The sequence below is a fragment of the Opisthocomus hoazin genome, chromosome 7, assembly GCF_030867145.1.
Source record: "Opisthocomus hoazin isolate bOpiHoa1 chromosome 7, bOpiHoa1.hap1, whole genome shotgun sequence".
Taxonomy (NCBI): domain Eukaryota; kingdom Metazoa; phylum Chordata; class Aves; order Opisthocomiformes; family Opisthocomidae; genus Opisthocomus; species Opisthocomus hoazin.
Window position 1 is genome coordinate 62,140,321 of NC_134420.1, and position 20,269 is coordinate 62,160,589.

At 46.5% G+C, this 20,269-nt stretch overlaps 1 protein-coding gene across 1 annotated transcript; it reads right to left on the reverse strand.

The window, feature by feature from the left end:
* Window positions 1–8,211: 8,211 nt before the first annotated feature.
* Window positions 8,212–16,310, reverse strand: HSP90AA1 (heat shock protein 90 alpha family class A member 1). Its single transcript, XM_075426552.1, has 11 exons — window positions 16,182–16,310; window positions 14,484–14,642; window positions 14,020–14,386; window positions 13,363–13,496; window positions 12,569–12,877; window positions 11,721–11,886; window positions 11,244–11,434; window positions 10,963–11,110; window positions 9,892–10,160; window positions 9,131–9,464; window positions 8,212–8,959 (listed from the first exon to the last, which is right to left on the reverse strand). The coding sequence occupies exons 2-11, from the start codon at window positions 14,640–14,642 to the stop codon at window positions 8,850–8,852; spliced, it is 2,187 nt and encodes a 728-aa protein (XP_075282667.1). The 5' UTR covers window positions 16,182–16,310; the 3' UTR covers window positions 8,212–8,849.
* Window positions 16,311–20,269: the final 3,959 nt, after the last annotated feature.

Consider the following 20,269-nt stretch of genomic DNA (forward strand, 5'->3'; position numbering starts at 1 on the left):
TTACTTGAAATACAGCTCTTTAGTTGCCCACAGATTTATTTGACAGGCTGATGCTGTTCTGAAGGTGAAGTATTTTATAGTAATGTCCCTGGAGCGGCCACGTCCCCTGCTTTCCCTTGAGGCTGTAAGGCCTTTTAGCTGCCTCCGTGCTCTCAGCCACTTCCTTAGCTACAAGACTGGGGTCTTCTAATTATGATACCGAGGAGGCAGGGAAGGTGATCAGAGTGTGGATATGCAGGCTCCCTTTCCTCAGACCCCAGTTATACGTGACTAACATGCTTGGGTTTTCTGAATGGCCCCCGTACACTCCTCCTCTTAGCCCAGGTTCCTCAGTGATCGCACCACGTGAAGAAAGTGGGCCGTGGAATCAAACTGAACGCTGGCACACATCACCCCACCCGACGAGCCACGGTCTGGCTGCAGGGCCGGTTTCTCAGGGTGCTCTGCAGGCTGTAACACAGCGAAGGATTTGAACAGTGCAGCTCCAGCAGCCCCACACGTACGTCCACACCCAAGGCACCGCCGCTTCCCATGTGCGACGGGATCTAATCCTATCAAGTGAAGGACAAACATTACTCTGGAGATGTCTCTTATACATGTTCTGCCCCATTTTAATTTTACTTTCACAGTTTGCTGAACTTTGGAGGCCTATTTAGCGAAAGCCTCCTGCTTTCTGACACGGAGTTCCTACTCGCCTGGATATGTGTGTGGCTTCTGAGGATGAATATTGCTTATTTTAGTTGCTACTTGCAGTGGGTTTCATGCCAACTGAATGCCCAGGGATGCATTAGCATCACTGGAGGAATGTAATACATTAGTCATGCTTGTTTGCAGCTTCAGCCTTTTCTGTTCAATATTCCGGTTATGCTGCCGTTTCGACAGAGCAGACAGCACAAAAGCTGAGCGGGGGCTTTGTAAACTGGGCGAGGACTAAGCCGAGTTCTTGTACTAAGCCGCTCCTCTGACTGGTTGGCAAGTTTTAGCAAGGCTTCCAAAGTCCCTTCACCTCAGGAGCACATACAGCCCTTTCGCCAGCGCCGATGCCGTGAGCCTGATGCGTATGCTCAGCAGAGATCAAAAAGCTCGAGGCGAAGCGTTTGCGCTCAGCCCAGACTCATGCTGTAACTGCTTCGTTACCAGCAGCCCAAATGTGAAAGATTTTCATCTTAAAATTACAGAGCTACCTCACTTTTTGGCCAAACCATGCACAGGAATCACCGGTGTTTATAGGGTTTGTCTTGCTTTCTGATTGCTGGCTGGAAAGCAGACTGGAGGAAAAGCACAGGACACTAACGGCGAACTGAGTCGGAAGAAAGCTCTTAATTCTCATGACCCCACTCCATGAACATTACACACTGGATCACCACTGCTCTGGATCTAATTTCAGACTGAGATGGCGCACCTGGTCGCCAGTGTTACCGTATGTGCTGACAGTGTTAAGGATCTAAATCAGCATCTGCAAAGGGACATCTTCACTGAGCTAGCATGACCCTCCCTTAGGGATTTGCCTTGTGCAATAGCCTTGACTTATGCCTTAGCTTCCCGGAGCGTTTCCGTAATATCCTGGCCCTGGAGCTGCTGAAATCCTGCTTGGCCGCACTGTCAGATGTGTCTCGCGCTCGCTCTGAGGCAGCGCAGGATGGACGGAGCTCCACGGCGGGTGGTGAGAAGGACTGGCCCCGCTGCATTTGAACCTGGTCCCTTTTCACTTTGCACAACCTTGCTTTGGGAAAGGAGCCTGGCAGCTTTAGCTGGAGTTTTGTTCTTTAAAAACATAGGCAGTAATGTGAGTGATGCGGCCACCTCTTACAACACAAAGTGCTGGAAATAATAGTTCACATGTCAGCTGGGAGCTCTTGGGAATGAAGATGCTGTATACATACGTATTTGCACAACTTATAGTAGAAAAATAAAAAACACCTCTTCTCCTCTCAGGGCACTGTCAAATGCCAGATACCTTTTATGACTACACAGACAGAATACCACGGGACCAAGAGGTGTGTTTCCATATTCCTTGATGCTTCATTTTCAGATTTGCCTCAGCACGCGTAAGTTCTGACCAAAACGAGTATGTACACTTTTAGAAAATTACTAAAATCAAGTGCATTGTTCCAAACTGATAAAACATAGCAAATGTTTTTATGTAAGCAACGCCAGGAGGGATCAGCTTGGCAAACCTTCTAGCTATTCCACTGAAGCACCTGAGAACGAGCAGTAGTCAGCACACAATAAAGGTACAGTCTCACTCTCAAATGTTTCGGTAACAACCTGGGAGAGAAGGCAACAAGAATATCCCAGTCATACATCAACACATCATCCACTGTGTTGGTCTTCATTTAAATAAAAAAAAAAAAAAAGTAAAGAAATCAGAAAGTAGTGGTACTTCCATGTCTAGCTGAACCTGTGCTCCTGCTTCCATGAAAAAGCCCCAGGAAGTCTGGAGTTCCATAGAAGTATCACTGTGGGTCTCTGTGTCTGGCAGGACTGAGTTTCCAGGTGTAAGAACAAATTGTGGATCTTCTAAATGGAAAACATCTCCATGCGTCAGCAGAGGTTTGATCCCTTTCTGATGTTTACCGCTAGGGAAATTCATCCTGCTGTCTGCGTGAAGCGATTTGTCTTCTGAGCGACCACAATAAGCACCTAAAAACTAAAACAAAATTAGTCCAAATGAGCATGATGAAGTTCTGTGCCCACCAAAGCCATCCCTGAGATACATCCCGGTGGGAGGCTTCCCGCTGACTCCAGTGCACACAGCCCTCTGCCACGGGGGCCAGCAAAAACAAAGCAAGAACGCTGGAGAGCATTTCAGCAAGTAGAGCATTGAGCCTCGGCAGCACTTTGCAGGAGAAGCCGCCAACATAATTGTTTCATAAACCCCTCTACACATCTTTTTATGCAACTTCTCCTTTGCAACAGAAGCCTGGTAGCAGCTTTTTAAATACTGCTTCAGGAAAAACTAGTGGAACGGTACCTGAAAAGGCCTCTCCGCAGGAAAAAATGAGGGGCTTGTTTGTTTTAAAAACTATTATGGACTATGTTTTTTTCTACTACAGAAAGGCAATTGAACAATATCATTTACAAGCAGTCATAAATAGGTAAGAAAAAAATGACATAGTGAAATATACCTGGAAACTGCACGTGAGTATTTTAAAGGACTAATAGTGAAATGCTTGGCTAATGGTTCAAACCCCGCGAAACCTGTGCAGTGTGAAACCAAACACCACCTGCACCGCACCCTCCTCTTCCTCATCACCCCATCGAAACAGCATCTTGGTACAAAAGAACGCGCTTCTCTGCCTCCTCTTCATACCGCTGCTGCTGAGGACTCTGGACGCTCCTCTGACGCAATTGCATCTTCTCCTCCTGGGACCAGCCATGCTTTGGATGGAGCTTTATTCACCAGTTCTTTCTTTTTTTTAGCCTTGATTTTTCAAAGATATGATGTTTTACACAATATCCTAGCATAAAACCAAATCTTTGTCTGAAATCTCTTTTCATTGCCCAGTATGACTTATTCAGATGTTTCCTAAGTGAGGTTTGCTCTGCTGAAAATAAAGGCCATTTAAAGAAGATCACTACATAATGAAGTATCAGAAACATAAAAACAGATCTGAAATTCAGGTCACGCTTTCTTTAGGGTGCCCTCACTATTAAACAAATCCTGATACAATAGAGGTTTAATCTATGCACAGGTAGAAGATCTTCTGAAATTATCTATTTGCCAAAGTGTCTACCATCCAATTAAGACCTCCAAATACAATTTAAGAGCATGAATAAATGAATACTTCATAGTTGGCTGTGAGTCCAAAATACCATGTCAGGTTCATCTTCAAAATACCTGAAAAGACACACTGTTGCCCACAAATGCTGTAATAACAGGGCTGATGTATGTGGGCTATCAACAGCACCTTCTAGGTGCACTTTTCTTTCAAAACTGAAAACAGTTCCCCTACTCATTCATCACATGGAATTTACTCATGTATTTTTTGTGCTCCTTTCCTCGTTACATTTGGAAATCCATCAAGTTCAATTGATTGCTGCAATTTCTAGGACAATGACAGCTACTTTTCTCTGCTGCCGCCATCCAAAATTCAGACTGTATGGCGCGCAGTGGTGGGAGCCTTTCGCTAGGCAACAGGGGCACGAGGGCTTCAGCCCCTATGGTTTGAAAATCCAAAACATGTATGGAGTGGGTCTCCTGCCAGAGAGAGCAGCAGAAGGAAGCACTTCTGAATCCGGCATCCCAACTCCTTGTAACCCTTATTTCAAAGACTGTTCTCAACAGAAAAACCTTCTGATGAACTTCAGTGAAGCCCCTGATCGTCAGCAGTGTAAGCTCTAAACCAGGGGGCAAGGAGAGAGCGTAGCACCAAGCTGTGCCAAGTTTTATTGTAACTGCTTATTGAGGGTGGCTGGCTCCACTGTCCTGCAGCTCAAATAAGGAGAAACATATTTTAGTAGCAGTACCCAGCCCTTTGTTGCACATTTCTGGTTAGAAGACATGAACTTGTACACCCCAAGCAGTACCATACCACAAGCCCCACCGCAGGGTCAAAGAGCCCTGAAAAACAACGCAGCCATCATTAGGACACCCAGCCTTTCCTAAACTACAGGGCAGTCCTCTGCAACACTTTTATCTACTGCTAAAACAGTAACAAGATGCGAGAAACAAAGACTGGGAACTGCTACAACAGGTAGCAGAGCAAGAAAACTTTTGTAAGAGTGTCCTTACTTCCTAAAACATATTTCAGTAAAAAGCTGGCAAACTGGCGGGGAGCTCCGCACTCTGTACCGAAGCAAAACACGCTGTCGTCATCTCCCGTGTGCAAGATCTGCGGTCTGACTACGCAGTGATGCAGGAAACACCTCAAAACAGCAGTAAGCTCTCACGGCGAGAAACACTGAATCATAGAATCATAGGTTGGAAAAGACCTCTAAGATCATCAAGTCCAACCATCCACCCAACACCACCACGCCTACTAAACCATACCCTGAAGCGCCACATCTACACGTTTTTTAAAACACCTCCAGGGATGGGGACTCCACCACTTGCCTGGGCAGCCTGTTCCAATGCCTGACCACTCTCTTGGTAAAGACATTTTTCCTAATATCCAATCTAAATCTCCCCTGATGCAACTTGAGGCCATTGCCTCTCGTCCTATCGCTAGTTACCTGGGAGAAGAGACCAACACCCACCTCACTACAACCTCCCTTCAGGCAGTTGTAGAGGGCAATAAGGTCTCCCCTCAGCCTCCTCTTCTCCAGACTAAACAGCCACAGCTTCCTCAGCCGCTCCTCATAAGACTTGTTCTCCAGACCACTCATCAGCCCCACTGTCCTTCTCTGCTCCAGCACCTCAATGTCCTTCTTGTAGTGAGGGGCCCAAAACTGAACACAGTACTCGAGGTGCGGCCTCACCAGTGCTGAGTACAGGGGCACGATCACCTCCCTACTCCTGCTGGCCACACTATTCCTGATCCAAGCCAGGATGCCTTTGGCCTTCTTGGCCACCTGGGCACACTGCTGGCTCATGTTCAGCCGGCTGTCGACCAGCACCCCAAGGTCCTTTTCCACTGGGCAGCTTTCCAGCCACTCCTCCCCAAGCCTGTAGCGTTGCAAGGGGTTGTTGTGACCGAAGTGCAGGACCCAGCATTTGGCCTTGTTGAACCTCATACAGTTGGCCTCGGCCCATCAATCCGGTCTGTCCAGATCCCTCTGCAGAGCCTTCCTACCCTCAAGCAGATTGATGCTCCTGCCCAGCTTGGTGTCATCTGCAACTGGAGACAACCTACAAGTTTCACCTGAATTCTTCTCTAACAGATAAATCAGTTTTCAAGGGAGGCAAACGCTTGGGTCAGACTTGAGCCATCACTTCACTGACCAACTGGCAAAGTCTGTCTTCAGCATCTTGCGTCACTGTAAATTTCAGATCTCAACGTACTAACTGGACAATGTTTTCACTATGTTTTACACATTATAAAGGTCTTGCAAAATAGATTTTAGTCACAAGACACACTGGCTTTTAAGTCCTTCGTTTTGGTCCAATACTACTGAATTTTCGCCAGTGAGGCCTTGGAGAAATTACCTAGAGCAGAGTGAAATCTGTCAACCCGATGACAGCTTTCAACATTAGAGCATCCTTCCGACCGTCGTTTCTATCACCCGTGCACCAAACTGCAAGTCAGCACTGACCTACACACATTTTAGCTGTGCAACTCCTCACAAGCAGAGGACTGCATGTTTTGGTGTCACACTTCTCACTACAGCAACGGTACCGTCATCACCATGGTGCAAGACGGCAAGACCACATGAGACCCCTCACCCTAGCCACGAGGACAGCATGCACACCTACTGCCTGCACCAGCGGCACCGCCGCTCCCAGCCCCCAGGCTGGGGGGTGGGGGGAACCCCACTCACCTCTTGCTCCACTGCCCAAGAGAATTCTTTCCATGTTTTGACATCATTGCTTACTTTCATCTAGGTTCTGACTTTCACTGACACGGTAAGCACCAACCTCTTCTGCAGTGCTCCCAAGACAGGCGCAGCTTGAAGATGTTCTGGACATTTTGTGTGACGACACAGAAATGACAAGTGTGGAAGCCCAGTGCCCCACAGGTGCTGACCCATGACTCCAAGCCAGGTGCCACGAGGCAATTCCTCTGATCACCAAGAGCTGGAACAAGCTTTGTGACAAACTTCGGACACGTAAAGCACCGCAAACTGCGGGAGGGAAATCTTTTATAAAAGCATGTTTCCTTTCACAAAATTGGATTCTGAACCACCAAAGCCAAGTGCCATCTATTTCCTATCTCAGTTACTACGGTGAGGAGTAATGTCATCCCACCCAAGTGCGGTCTAACACACAGAGAAATGTTTCAGGAGAGCAGCAGGGGCATAGGAAAAGAGAAACCTTCAGGCACAGTAGGCCTTCAGCAATTGCATAAGCAGTAGAACCAAGTTTTTCTTTTCACATCCAATCCCTTAGCTTCATTCCGGAGAACAAACTCAGAACGCTTTGCAAGAGTGTGGCCACATCTCTCTCGTGAACTGACACGCAAAAACATCAGTGTGAAGCGATGGCCAAGATGCCACTGAGCAGCTAGCAGAACCACCTTCGTGTCTCTGCAACTCTGTGCCACATGTAAAGCATGAATTGGGCTCTCCCCAGCCCCAGAAGTGCTGCTTTGGTACAAACGCAGTGTCCTTCAGGAACCCAGAAGGTGTGCAAACTACTACTCTGAATTAGCTTGCACAAAGCTGATTTGCATACCTGACAGACAGTGCTTTAACCAAAATCAATTATCCTTTCACCGGATTACAAAAGAGCCAAGACACCTTGGTCATGTGTCAGTTACTCTACATGGGGAAACAGAGCTCAGATATTGGTTATGAAACAGGTAAGAGCAGACGGAAACGAGAAACTGAATCTTTGACATCAGAGAACAAGATGCTAGCGGTTTCTTGAAAGCCCAGATGATGTAGCACTGACTACACCACCTCCCATGCAAAGCCCTGTCACCTCAGGACAGCAGCAGGCATCAGACTTGCAGCCCGGAGAGCCCAGCTCCATTTGCAAAGGTTTCAAAAAAAATTGCTGACTGTCCTGGGTTTGGCTGGGGTAGGGTTAGTTTTCCCTGAGAAGCCCAGAGGGGACACAGCCCAGACGGCTCTGCTTGGAGCCGGGGAGCTGCCTGGATGGGGCTGAGGTAACAGCACTGCTTGGGAGCCCGCAGCATCAGGCAGTAACAGAGCCGCTTTGTGTATTCCCTCATTTTCCTATGTCCATATCAGTATTACTGTCCTTACTGCTCACTTCCTTTGCTGCTCTGTGCAACTGTCCTTCTCCCAACCCAAGAGTTTTGCATTTTGCTTCCCCTTCTCCTCACCCCACCAAGGGGGGGAGGGGCAATAGAGCAGCCACAGGGTTCTTTGTTGCTGGCCAGGGCTGCACCACCACACAGGAGTATCAGCACAAGTTAAACCTAAGGCAAATCATCATTTTCCGAGACTAGAACTGTGTTGAGATGTTTGAGAACTGCCTGACTTCTCTGCTTTCACATGGTCCTAGTCTGCAGGGGCACTGCAGAGCACGCAATAGGACAGATTTAACGAGACAGCAGCTCATGGTCAAGATGCAAAGCCGCAACCAAGGCCAAGATGAACAGCAGGTTTTGTTCCCAGCGTTAACAGACACGTCAGCGACATGACTCATTCTTAACACTTTTATTCTTACAGTTCTAGGTTTGAACTGTACATGCAGAGTTGCATAAGTCACAATAGAGATTTACAGTGGATTCTATTCTATGGTAGAGTGCAATCCAGAATCCTTAAACAGTATAAAAAACAACTTTAAACATCAAGACCTTGTTAGGAGCGAAAGGGTTAAAGCTTCCCCAAGTATTTCAGCTCTCGTAGATACCTAGTTACTAGGTACTGTATGTTAGACAGGTAGAGTTTAAGAGCTGTATAACACTAAACAAACTTGGAACATCTGGATGTCACACCATCTTTGTTACTTCCTTCCCACATTTCTGGCAATTAAGAATAAGTCAAAAACCCTGCCACCTGCAACCAGCTAATACAGACAAAAATAACTACTCCTTAACTTGCCTGTTTAGGGTTGTACAGTGTTAAAGAAAATATTCCCTCAATGGCATTTGTATCTCACATCAGCTGAAAAAGCAATGTAACAAAAATAAAGGTATAACATCTTTGAAAATAAATATAAAGAGGGAATGCAGACAAACTGTCAAAGATTTTTTTTTTGGCAGGTAACATTCATAATATACAAAATATAACTTATTCATATTAGCCAAGGAAACATTCATGAGTTCCTGTAAACTGTTTTAATCCACCTCCTCCATGCGTGATGTGTCATCATCTCCTTCAAGAGGTGGCATCTCCTCAGTAACCGCTGGACTAGCTTCTTCCGCGGCAGTATCATCTTCATCAATGCCTGTAAAGGGAAGACAGCTACCATTAATGCTTCTATCAGAACTCAGAGTTTCAGTGTTCTCCTTAGCACTTCACCTGCCCTGAGGGTTCCCCCTTTTCCACAAGCAGCACCAAGCCAGCACTCGTAACCACACCCCGACTTCACCCGAGACGGGACGGATTTCTTACTCACCCAGGCCAAGTTTGATCATTCTATAAATGCGGTTGGCATGTGTCTGAGGATCTTCCAAACTGAAGCCAGAGGACAGGAGAGCGGTCTCATACAGCAAGATGACAAGATCCTTCACAGACTTATCATTCTTATCGGCCTCTGCCTTCTGCCTCAGTGTTTCTATGATGGAATGATCAGGATTGATCTCCAGATGCTTCTTCGCTGCCATGTATCCCATTGTGGAGTTGTCTCTCAATGCCTGTGCTTTCATGATCCTCTCCATATTGGCAGTCCAGCCGTATGTACTTGTTACAATACAGCATGGAGAAGTAACTAAACGATTGGACACAACCACCTGGAGAAGTCAATACAAAGCAAAAGTTTGTAATTTAACATTTCAACACATACACGTCATTTACTTAGTAACCCCACTGAGTTCATGGAATCATTTAGGTTGGAACAGTCCTTTAAGATCAGCAAGTCCAACTGTAAAACAAGTTCAACTTTGAAATGCTGCTGCATGTCATGGCAGACCCCAGATTCATGAGATAGCTGAGTAATTTGCAATACCAACTTAACAAAACCACTTCACTTCACTTAAAGAAACCCAACACCACAACCCCCCCCCAATCTTGTATCTACAAAGCTTCATTTTGCAGAGATTGCCATCTCTTTCAGAAAAGGGTATTGTACCAGATGTTATCATCTGAGCTTTCTCTCTGCCACAACTTCCAGATCGTTAAAACCACTTGTTACATATAGGCAAACCGACTATTAATTACCTTTTCTACTTTCTTTTCAAGGATATCTTTCATTATTTTGCAAAGGTTTTCAAACTTGGCTTTCTTCTCCTCCTGTTTCTTCTTCTCTTCCTCATCTTCTGGAAGCTCCAAACCCTCCTTTGTTACAGAAACCAGGGTCTTGCCTTCAAATTCCTTCAGCTGCTGCACACAGTACTCATCAATAGGCTCAATCATGTAGATCACTTCCAGGCCATGTTTGCGAAGACGCTCCACAAAAGCAGAGTTGGCCACCTGATCTTTTGTTTCACCTGCAAGAAGCAAGAATGCCACCATTATGGTTTAAGTCTCAGCACTGTAACGTGGCAGCTTGTATATTTCCTGGAAGAGCCTATGCAACATTTCCAGCAATGCCTGATGTCCGTACAAGGTTAAAAAAAGGCATACAGAGCAGGTACAAGCTACTGCAAAGATCAGGCTGGCCTGAAGAGAGTCCAAACTGACATCACAGCTTGTAATACTGCACTGGTTTTAAAGTTACATTTCCTGGAATGCCAGGTAGGACGCTTTTCCCATTCCTGCCATGGAGGAAAACCAAGATGCCCTATACAGTGTTTTACCTTTTTGAAAAAAGCCTTAACATTTGCTGCCCAAACAGTTAAGCTTGCTGTGCAAGGGACACTTTGCAACCTTAAACTGGATCTTCCCACACCTTGAAGGCAGCAGCAGTGACAGTGAACACAATTTCCAGTTCAAGGACAAGGCAATAACTGAAGAGCAATTGTTTTATTACAGCTCATTAAATGGTACAGTTCCCAAGGACAGCAGTTAGCACTGAAGCTGTCAGTTACATCAACAGGGAACAAGGTGAGCAGCACCCCCACTAAGTTTGCAAGGGCAGACTTTACAGTAGAGACGATGATTATCTGAAACGAGTTCTGCTGTCCTCATGGACATAGTACAGTACTAAGGAACCACGACAAGTATGATGGGCTCATCCTGCACCACTCCCTCCAGCAGAGAACTGCCATGATTATTTTCAATTTTCTAACCCCAAAAAGACAACCCTGCTTATGTGCCTGTTTTTACAGACAGTGTCTGTCACCAACTCACCAGTAATGTAATAGACATGCTTCTGGTTTTCCTTCATCCGAGTGCAATAGTCCTTCAGAGAAACCATTTCATCACCAGAAGCAGATGTGTAATATCTCAGTAATTCTGAGAGCTTCTTGCGGTTCTGGGAGTCCTCATGTATTCCGAGCTATAAAAGCACAAAAAGCCACAACACTACTAAGTGATTCCTTTAGATAAATACCAAACTGTGGCAGTTTAGTATTTCAGACATTAAAAAAAATCTGTAGCTTCTACAGTCAATACAAGCAGAGGCTACAAACCTTGATGTTCTTGGAGAACTGCTCATAGAACTTTTTGTAATTCTCCTTGTCTTCAGCCAACTCAGTGAAAAGTTCCAAGCACTTCTTCACTAAGTTCTTCCGGATCACTTTCAGGATCTTGCTTTGCTGCAGCATCTCACGAGAAATATTCAGAGGTAAATCCTCAGAGTCCACCACACCTCTCATGAAATCTGGAAGATGACAGTGAGAATTGGCTTTGTAAGTCTCAGAGGAGAACACTACCAGCCACCACCGTAGTGTCTTTGCCCTTTTAAAATTATGAATTGGTTTCTACAGTGTTCTAGACATCACGAACTAAGCATTACTTGCAACTGCTCAGATACTTCCTGATCAGCTCTATTTATACTCAAGTCTTCCCCCCCTCCAGAACTTCTTCGAACATGAAGGGAAAACTACGTAATAGCTAATCAGTTTCAGTAACATTCTGGGAAATACTTTCCTCAAAAATATACTCACTCAGATATTCAGGGATCAGTTCCTCACAGTTATCCATGATGAAAACTCTGCGTACATACAGCTTGATGTTGTTCTTCTTCTTCCTGTTTTCAAACAGATCGAAGGGTGCACGCCGTGGGACAAACAGGAGAGCTCTGAATTCCAACTGTCCTTCCACAGAGAAGTGCTGTGAGAAAGCAAGATGATAATTTTAGTCAATTTGCATGGCTCTCGCTTTAGTAACTGTTTAACAGCTTTTCAAATGCATAAAGAAAACAGTAATCATCTTGAGATTTCAAAAAAAAAAACAAACAAAGAAACAAAAACACAGTAGGCAGGACACTGATCAGGAACAAACACTTTCTCCAGACAGACGTACTGAAGTTCTGTTCAGCTGCTACCAGGTAAGCAGACCAATTCAGAAGACATGTTCAGTTCCCCGTTTTGTACTGAGCTTCAGGAAGCATGTGTATTCTTACAGCACTTCCCACTATAAACACACTAAAAGGACCACTGCATCTCACTTACTCATTCCCTTCAGCTGTAAAGGACTTTTCAAAACTAAGCTACAAACCCAAATAAATCAATGTACATTGATCTGAAATCTGCTTTTCAATTTTCATTTAGACTTGGTAATAACTAAGCTACAAACTAGGAAGGCATCTGCACTTACTACAGGTTTGAAATTAGAAACGTAGCCTTAACAGTAGCCAGAAGAATTGTAGCAAAAAGTGTCAGCCTCACCAAGTGTTTGAAACAGTATCGCTCCAAAAACTAAGCAACTTACTGCACTAAAATCTGGCACAATGGACCAGTTTTCCAGCCTTAGTGGCAGCTATAATTGTGCCTGAAGAAAGATAAGAACTTACTTTGACAGCCAAGTGGTCTTCCCAGTCATTAGTTAGACTCTTATAGAATTCTCCGTATTCCTCATTGGTTATGTCATCTGGATTCCTGGTCCAAATGGGCTTGGTCTTGTTGAGCTCTTCCTGATCAATATACTTCTCCTTAATCTTCTTTTTCTTCTTCTTATCTCCATCCTTCTTTTCTTCCTCTTCATCAGAACCAACATCCTCAATCTCCGGCTTATCTTCTGTCTTCTCCTCCTTCTCTTCTTTTTCCTCTTCCTTTTCCTCAGCCTCATCATCACTCACCTCCTTATCACGTTCCTTCTCCACCTACAAAAGAGGTCATTAATTAAAGAAACCTGGAAGTTTTAGCATAGCAGCCCTTCGGTATCCCTTAAGTCTCACAAACCTACAAACTACATGAACATGGCATCAAGTTTTGCTCCTAGACTTAAAGGACTCACATTCTGGGTGCAGAAACACAAGTGGTATTTTGTTCCTATGTGCCTGTGTAGTAGCTTATGGCTATTTAGTGTAATTACGCTGAATTACCACTAACAATAAATGAAGATGTAGTTCCACCACTAGCTTGGTAAAACAAGGTTTTTTTACTTGGCCTTATAACAGAAGTTTGCAAGTAACTGCTTTGCAAAATAAACTTGTAAGTAACAACTGTATTTCATAAAACCTTATCTATGTAACATCTCTAGCAATTTTAATTAAAATACACATGGACTGCTTTCTTAAATTTCAAGAATTCACTTGTTCTAAAGTACTGATACTTCATTGTTTCGTATTTCAAACAAGGTACATACAAAGAGTGTGATAGGATAGCCAATGAACTGAGAATGCTTCTTCACAATTTCCTTGATGCGTCGTTCTTCCAGGTACTCGGTTTGATCTTCTTTAAGATGCAGGATGACTTTTGTTCCACGGCCCAAAGGTTCACCTAGAATGGAGTTCACAGGTTTTACTTGTGCAGCAGCAGACAAGACTTTAATTCTAAAACACGCCTTCTTTAAAAAGGCACTACTGTATCAGTAATTTACCACCAGGAAAACATAAGCTTCTGTGTGCAGAAAACAACCTTACAGACACTTCCTCAAGCTTACTGTACCCAGCATCTATTTCAAATAAGCTTAAGGCAATTTTCACCAATTAGTCTGTTCAAACGTTCCCTTTCAAGTTTCTGTATACAGAGTAGTTGTAGGAGTCTACAGAAATATTTCCACATATAAGCTCTGAAAGCTTAACTCTTCATTATCATGCACTCAGGCATTCCCTTACCACATATCAACAGCTATTCAAAGTGGAATGGTAAGAGAGCAGCAGCTGTGCCTGTGCTTGGTCTGACACGTGACTAGTACTACCCATTTGATCTGCTGTTTTTGTCTTTTTCTACACATGGAGTAAATAGCTCAACACCTACAATCTTTAGAAAGCATACTTCAACAGGAACATTTAATACTCACCATTATCAAGCCTAACAGTGAAAGATCCTCCAGCTGATGACTCCCAAGCATACTGCTCATCATCATTGTGCTTGGTGATCACTGTCACTTTTTCTGCAACCAGGTAGGCAGAGTAGAAGCCAACACCAAACTGACCAATCATGGATATATCAGCCCCTGCCTGCAGTGCTTCCATAAAAGCCTTGGTACCAGACTTGGCAATAGTACCAAGGTTGTTGACCAGGTCAGCTTTGGTCATCCCTATGCCTGTATCCACAATCGTCAGAGTACGATCATGCTTGTTTGGAATCAGGTTAATTTTCAGGTCTTTTCCAGAATCCAGCTTGCTTGGATCGGTCAAGCTCTCATATCTTATCTTGTCCAGAGCCTGTAAAACAGGAGACAGGCTTTAACATTCCCCAACTATTCCTAAACGTTTTGGTAGTCCTAGTAACATGAACCAGGCTAGAAGTTAAGGTACTTACGTCTGATGAATTGGAGATCAGCTCCCTCAAAAAGATTTCCTTATTGGAGTAGAAAGTGTTGATGATCAGAGACATCAACTGAGCAATCTCAGCCTGGAAGGCAAAAGTCTCCACCTCCTCCTCCATTGGTTGGTCCTGAGTTTGCACAGCTTCCGGCATCTGTAACAAGACAGGGAGTTAAAATCCCATTCCCAATAGCTTGGTGCACATACACTCTTGCAGGCAGGGACAACGGCATTCTGAGATAAAGGTATTTAACTACGTGGTTTCAAACACGGCACCATAGGAACAGACCCACCCCCCCCCAAACTTCTGATCTTATTTCCTGCTGCTAGTAACAATTCAGGAATTTTGAGGAATGCAGAAACTAGATACAAGATTTTAACTACACACAGGCTTTACACTCACTTTGGTTCGCACAGTTTACGGTAACAGAACTTTTCCTCTCTCCTCCGTTAATTTACAAATTAATGTAGGACACTCACTTTTCCCCGACACAGACTAAACACACATCACAAAAAAGAAAAATGCAACTGGAAAATTAAGCCAGCATTTGAGAGGTTAGTTGAGTAAAGTCTCGACTTGGGAGTACTTTCCTTTTCTCCCATTCACCTCATTTTTGCTCACAGAATTATTATCTTCAGAATTATCCATTATCTTCAGAGGCAGAGACAGTAATCCACAACTGCAGCTCCTGTACCTATGCGGCCCAGCCGAAGGCGCTACTCTGTCCTACACCGAGCACCCGGACGCGACCGCTGCCCATCAAAGCCCAGGAGCGACAGATTCCGTTCCAAAAGGAAGCCTCTCCCCGTACCCGCTAACGAACGCGCGCGGGCCAAGCGCGGGGCCGTGACCGCACCGCCCGCGCCGGCACGAGAGCGAGAACGGGACCGGCCGCCGCCGCCCGCGCGCCGCCGCGCAGCGCCCCCTGCAGGCTCTCCTCGGCAGCACGAAAGGTTCTAGAAACTGCCAGAGCCTTCCCCGACCGTCCCCCCCCCCTTCTCCCTCCACCCACTCCCTGTCACCCCCCCGCCGGCGGGTGCGCCGCCGAAACCCGTCCCCCGCGCTCCCGCCCCACGCCTGCCTCAGCCGCCTTGCCCGGCAGGAGCGCCCGCCACAAACCCTCCATCTTGCTCTCTCGTGGCCGAGCGCCCATTCATCGGCTGCACAGCTCCCCCGCCCTCCCCCCCCGACTGCCTCTCCGTAGGGATGCGGGCTCGGGTCACCCCCACCCTGCATCCGCAACCCTCGACAACGAGCAGCCCCCTCTACCCGCCACCCACGCCCCCCTCCCCCAGCTCTGCTGGCGGAAGAACCCCCCCAATACGAACTACCCACCATTTTCCCCCCCTTTCCACTACCTTATTTTAAGGACGAAAGATCACAAATCAATATGCGACATTCGGAAACATCAGCACCTCACCCCCCCCCCCCCCCCCCCCCATCCAGACTTCCGAGACCCCGTCACCCCCCGAGCCCGGTTCGCCTTTAACGTAGACTGAAGAGCGAGCAAAGCCCCCCCCTGCACCACGCAGTGCCCTCATCAGCCCCTGCACCATGCAGTCCCCTCACCGCCCGCCCCGCAGCCCCCCTGGGCCCATGCACCAGCCGCCAGGATTCGAGAAGGAAACGCTCCCTCGGAGGAGCCCCCCTTGTGTGCTACCAGCTGCCGCCACGGCCGCCTCCACCGCTCACCTTTGCGGGGGGGTAAGGGCTACTGCTCTCCTCACTGAAGCTGCGACCGCGACCCTCCGCAACCGCCGAGCCTCTACTAGTGCGCGCTCCGCGCCGCCCGCTTGGCTTATATAGGCCTGGCGCCGCCTCCTTCCAGAACCATCGGGAACCTTCACTGACAGGCACGGGGAGGGGGCCGCGGGGCGCCGGGGGGAAAGGAGGCGCGGACTCCCGGCCGCGCCGCGAAGGGGCGGGGCCGAGCGCCTCGCAGCCAATAGTAGCTGTCCGCGAACGGCGCTCGTCAGAACGGGGGGACGGGCTGCCTCCGCTGTCGGGGCGGGGTTGGGTTCCGCGCGTGCGCTCGGCGGCTGAAGGAGCGCGCGCGCTTCCCCGTCGGTCCAACCGTCGGCTCGGGCGGGTGGGCGAGCGGAGGGAAGCGGCGGGCGGGCGCATGCGCGGCAGCCGCCCGGAGGTGGCGGTCGGGCGCGCGCGGCGCTGAGGGGGAGGGGTCCGGAGGGGGGGCCGCCTTGCGCAAGCGGCGGGTGACGTCATGAGCGGCCTTGCGCCTCTCAGAACGTCCTAGAAGCGGGCGGGGCCGGCGGCTCCTCCCCCCCCCCCCCCCCGGCGCTGTGGAGAAGGGCCTAGAAAGCGTAGCGCTCCACCCGCCCGCTCGCAGCTCCTCACTTCGCTTCGCCGCCGGGCCCCGGGCGGGCTGGGCTGGTTGCGCCGGGCGGCTCCGCGCGGGCCGGTTGTGCGGGTGCCTGCGGCCTTGCTTCCCCCCCCCCTCGGGCCGGGGCTGCGGGGCGGGCCGGGGAGGCTGCGGTAGGGCCGGGCCCCGCGTCCCTGGTCTGCCCGCCGGGCGTAGGTGGATGAATCATGGCCGAGGGATGCCGGGGTAAGGCATCTCTCCTGATCGGGGAAAACAAAACCGCTTCTCAGGCGGCAAGCGCCAGTCTGCACAAGCTGAAACCAGCCACGCCTCTGAGCTGATGTATTTGTTCAGGGTAAGAAGAGTCAGGGGATCGAATCCAAGAAGCTCAGAAGACCCACATAGCTATGCAGTTACTGAAGGATTCAAGTGCTAATAGTAGACATCAGACGCATGCCAGTGCTGTCGTGTTTGTTAACAGCCCAAAGCCTGAAGCCCACTGGGATTCTCGGCCTGGATGTGGCCTTTGCCATCTAACCTGTGGGAAACCTCAGCTGATGTTAAAAGCTACAGACATCCTTACACATACATTTACACATCTTCCACAAAGGCTGTGAGACGTATACGTCTCATTATACCCAGTAGCTCTGAGATTATGGCGTTTAGCTGCGGGGTTATTTTTATATCCTGAATGACCTGATTGTGAGGAGGGAGTTAAATGCACGTCTTCCATGTCTCAGGAGAATGATCTGCAACACATGTGTTCCAGAGTGGGCTTCTAAAACTTTATTCTTGGAGTTGATCCATTTTTTGGGATATAAAAACCAAGTGAAGCTGCATGTTACAACTATACACTGATGTGAGCATGAATCCAGACAATCTCCCTGCTCGAAAGAATAGCTATTTACTTACTTGAGGAATAAAAACGATGTTTCTGCAGCAAGAATTGATCCCAGGTGCAACTTCTTGGCATTTTCTGTTGGCTCTTAGATGTACCCCAGGCTGGTATCTAGTTCAACACCTGATTGACTTTTGGGAATCGAATTTTTGTATCCCTAACCTGCCCTTCTCTCGGTTAAGCATCCTAAATCACAGTGGGTAGCATGCCCCATGTATTGGATATTACAATGCTTAGGTCCATTAATGCATTTTAACCAACGATCTATATGCTGAATTTAACATTCTTAGTATCTGTTATCCTGCAGTTCGACCTAGACAAGCAAATCTGATTGATTTGGGGCCTACAGGCTTGATTTTCTTGCAGCATCATGTCTTTCAGCGAGTTTTCAGTACTTCTCATGATCTGACAAGAAGACACATTCAGTATGTGTGTAAGACACCACGTAGGACCCGCCAAGGAACTAAAATTACAGCTTGTTTCATTGCAGTTTTTGCAGTATCTGGATTGGTATCTGCATTGGTGCAATGGCTTCCAGGACTCTGCCCTTCTAAATTGTGGTGTTACAGCTCTGACCCAAGCAGCTGGCCAAAATACAGAGTCCTGCAGGTTATTTTAATTAGAAGGAAAAATTAATTGTGGTGTCAATGATAACATAAGAGGGTGTATAGATGAGCTCCTGCTCAGCACATGGAAGAAAGCAAACTGTAAAACTGAGGTTATTTGCTTACAGTTCTAAGCCACTGAAATAGCCGGATTTCAGCCAATGTCCAGCCTAGAAAGTTCTGCGGTTCTGTCTGGGCAATCTTTTTGGTGCTTACCCTGGCTGGTGGTTTTCTGTACTTTCTTCAGGTCTGATATTGTGGTGCTTCTCAATGGATTTCCTTTCCCTCAAACACACACACTTCTACAAAATAATATGCACCAAAATCCCTTCTTGAGTATGACACGTTCCTTTCTTTGCACAGTGACTATGATTTCGATGGTCCCACAGCTGCTTTGGTTGTCTGCTTCCATAAAGCAGCTTAATGGCTTTTTACCACTATCCTAATAAAGTGTGGCAATTATACCCAAGCATAATGATGTAACTTTCATGTTTTTCTTAGATTAAGCATAGTCCTGGTATAGTATAAATTCTATAGGACATGCCTTTTGGGCTGAAACCCTCTTACATTCAGATTCCATTAACTGAAACATTTTCTAACATTTATTTGGGTAAAAATAACTTCTGTATTTTTGAGAACTGCTAAACTATTACAATTTATGGAAATCTGTCCAAGCATCTTTCTTCCAGTAATATCCTACTAAAAGTATTTGTGTGCTCTCCTTTTGAGATGTCCAACATTTTAAGACTGGCACTTTTATCAAAATATTCAAGAAGCTTTTCTTAAGACAATTTCCTTTCTAATCTGTTGATCAATGTGGATTCAGTCATTCAGACTCACAGATCTATGTCATTATAAGCATGTGAAGACCTGTGGAAGGTTTTGCATATGTCTGCAGGATCACGCGCTTTTATACTGTCTAATGTAGCAGTCATCTCATTCTGTTTCTCTTTTGTGATCATGTTAGCCAGCTTTCAAAAGCAGTCTTCAAAAGCAGATGGATTTCTTTCATCAAAATTGTTTGACAAGTGCACTAGGAAAAAGTAATCTTATACCAACTCATCTAAGTTTTCCCAGTTCTGCTTAACCCAAGTTCCTGTGTGCCTGTGTAAAACTAATATTTTCTTAATGACTTCAGAATAATCTATATTCTTTTTGTTCTGTTATGCAGCAAAGGGCTAGAGAAGGTAGGCACTTTGTTCCTATGGCTACTCTGTTTTAAGTGATCCCAATTTTGTGCTCCTTCAGTTTTAGGCTAAAAAGACTGGTTCCAGACTTGGTTTCTGTCAGAGTTAATATTTTTTGGAAAATCTGAGCAAAATAGTTCCATTTTTGCAACCAAGATATTAACACACTTTCATATTTTAACAAATAGTTCTATTAATGGGGGAAATGCTGAAGCCTGATATTTTCCAGTCCTACATTCACACGCACTTGTTCCCTCCCCATATACCCCTAGAAGCCCCTGACCCACCTCCTCATTGTCCCAAACCCACTTACTCTTCCTTTCTTTCCTTTCTTTCCCTTACTGGGTGAGGAGCAGTACATGCTATAGCCGGGGCACGCTGCTGTGCTCAGTGAAGAGCTGGCCGTTGTCTCCTAGCTGGTAGGCCAGCCGAACAGGGAGGATAAAGCTGAATTCCCCCTGCCGCTTCCTTCAAAAGAGGCAACAAGAGCACACACACATCTCTGCTGCCTGGCTACTGATTTTTACAGACCTTAGTATCTCTTGTGATCTCTGTTCTTCTGTTAACTTTGATTGAATTGGTTAAATACGTCAAAATTATTAGGGAGGGACTGATGAACAGGAGCCACTTTATTGCATATACTTCATTTCCTTAGGAAAGTAGACCCAAAACATTCTTAGGAAACTAGACCCAAAACATTCTTCCATTTTTTTTTTAACAACTGTTGTAGCCAATGTCTGAGGGATTGTTACAAGGGATTTCATTTTTTC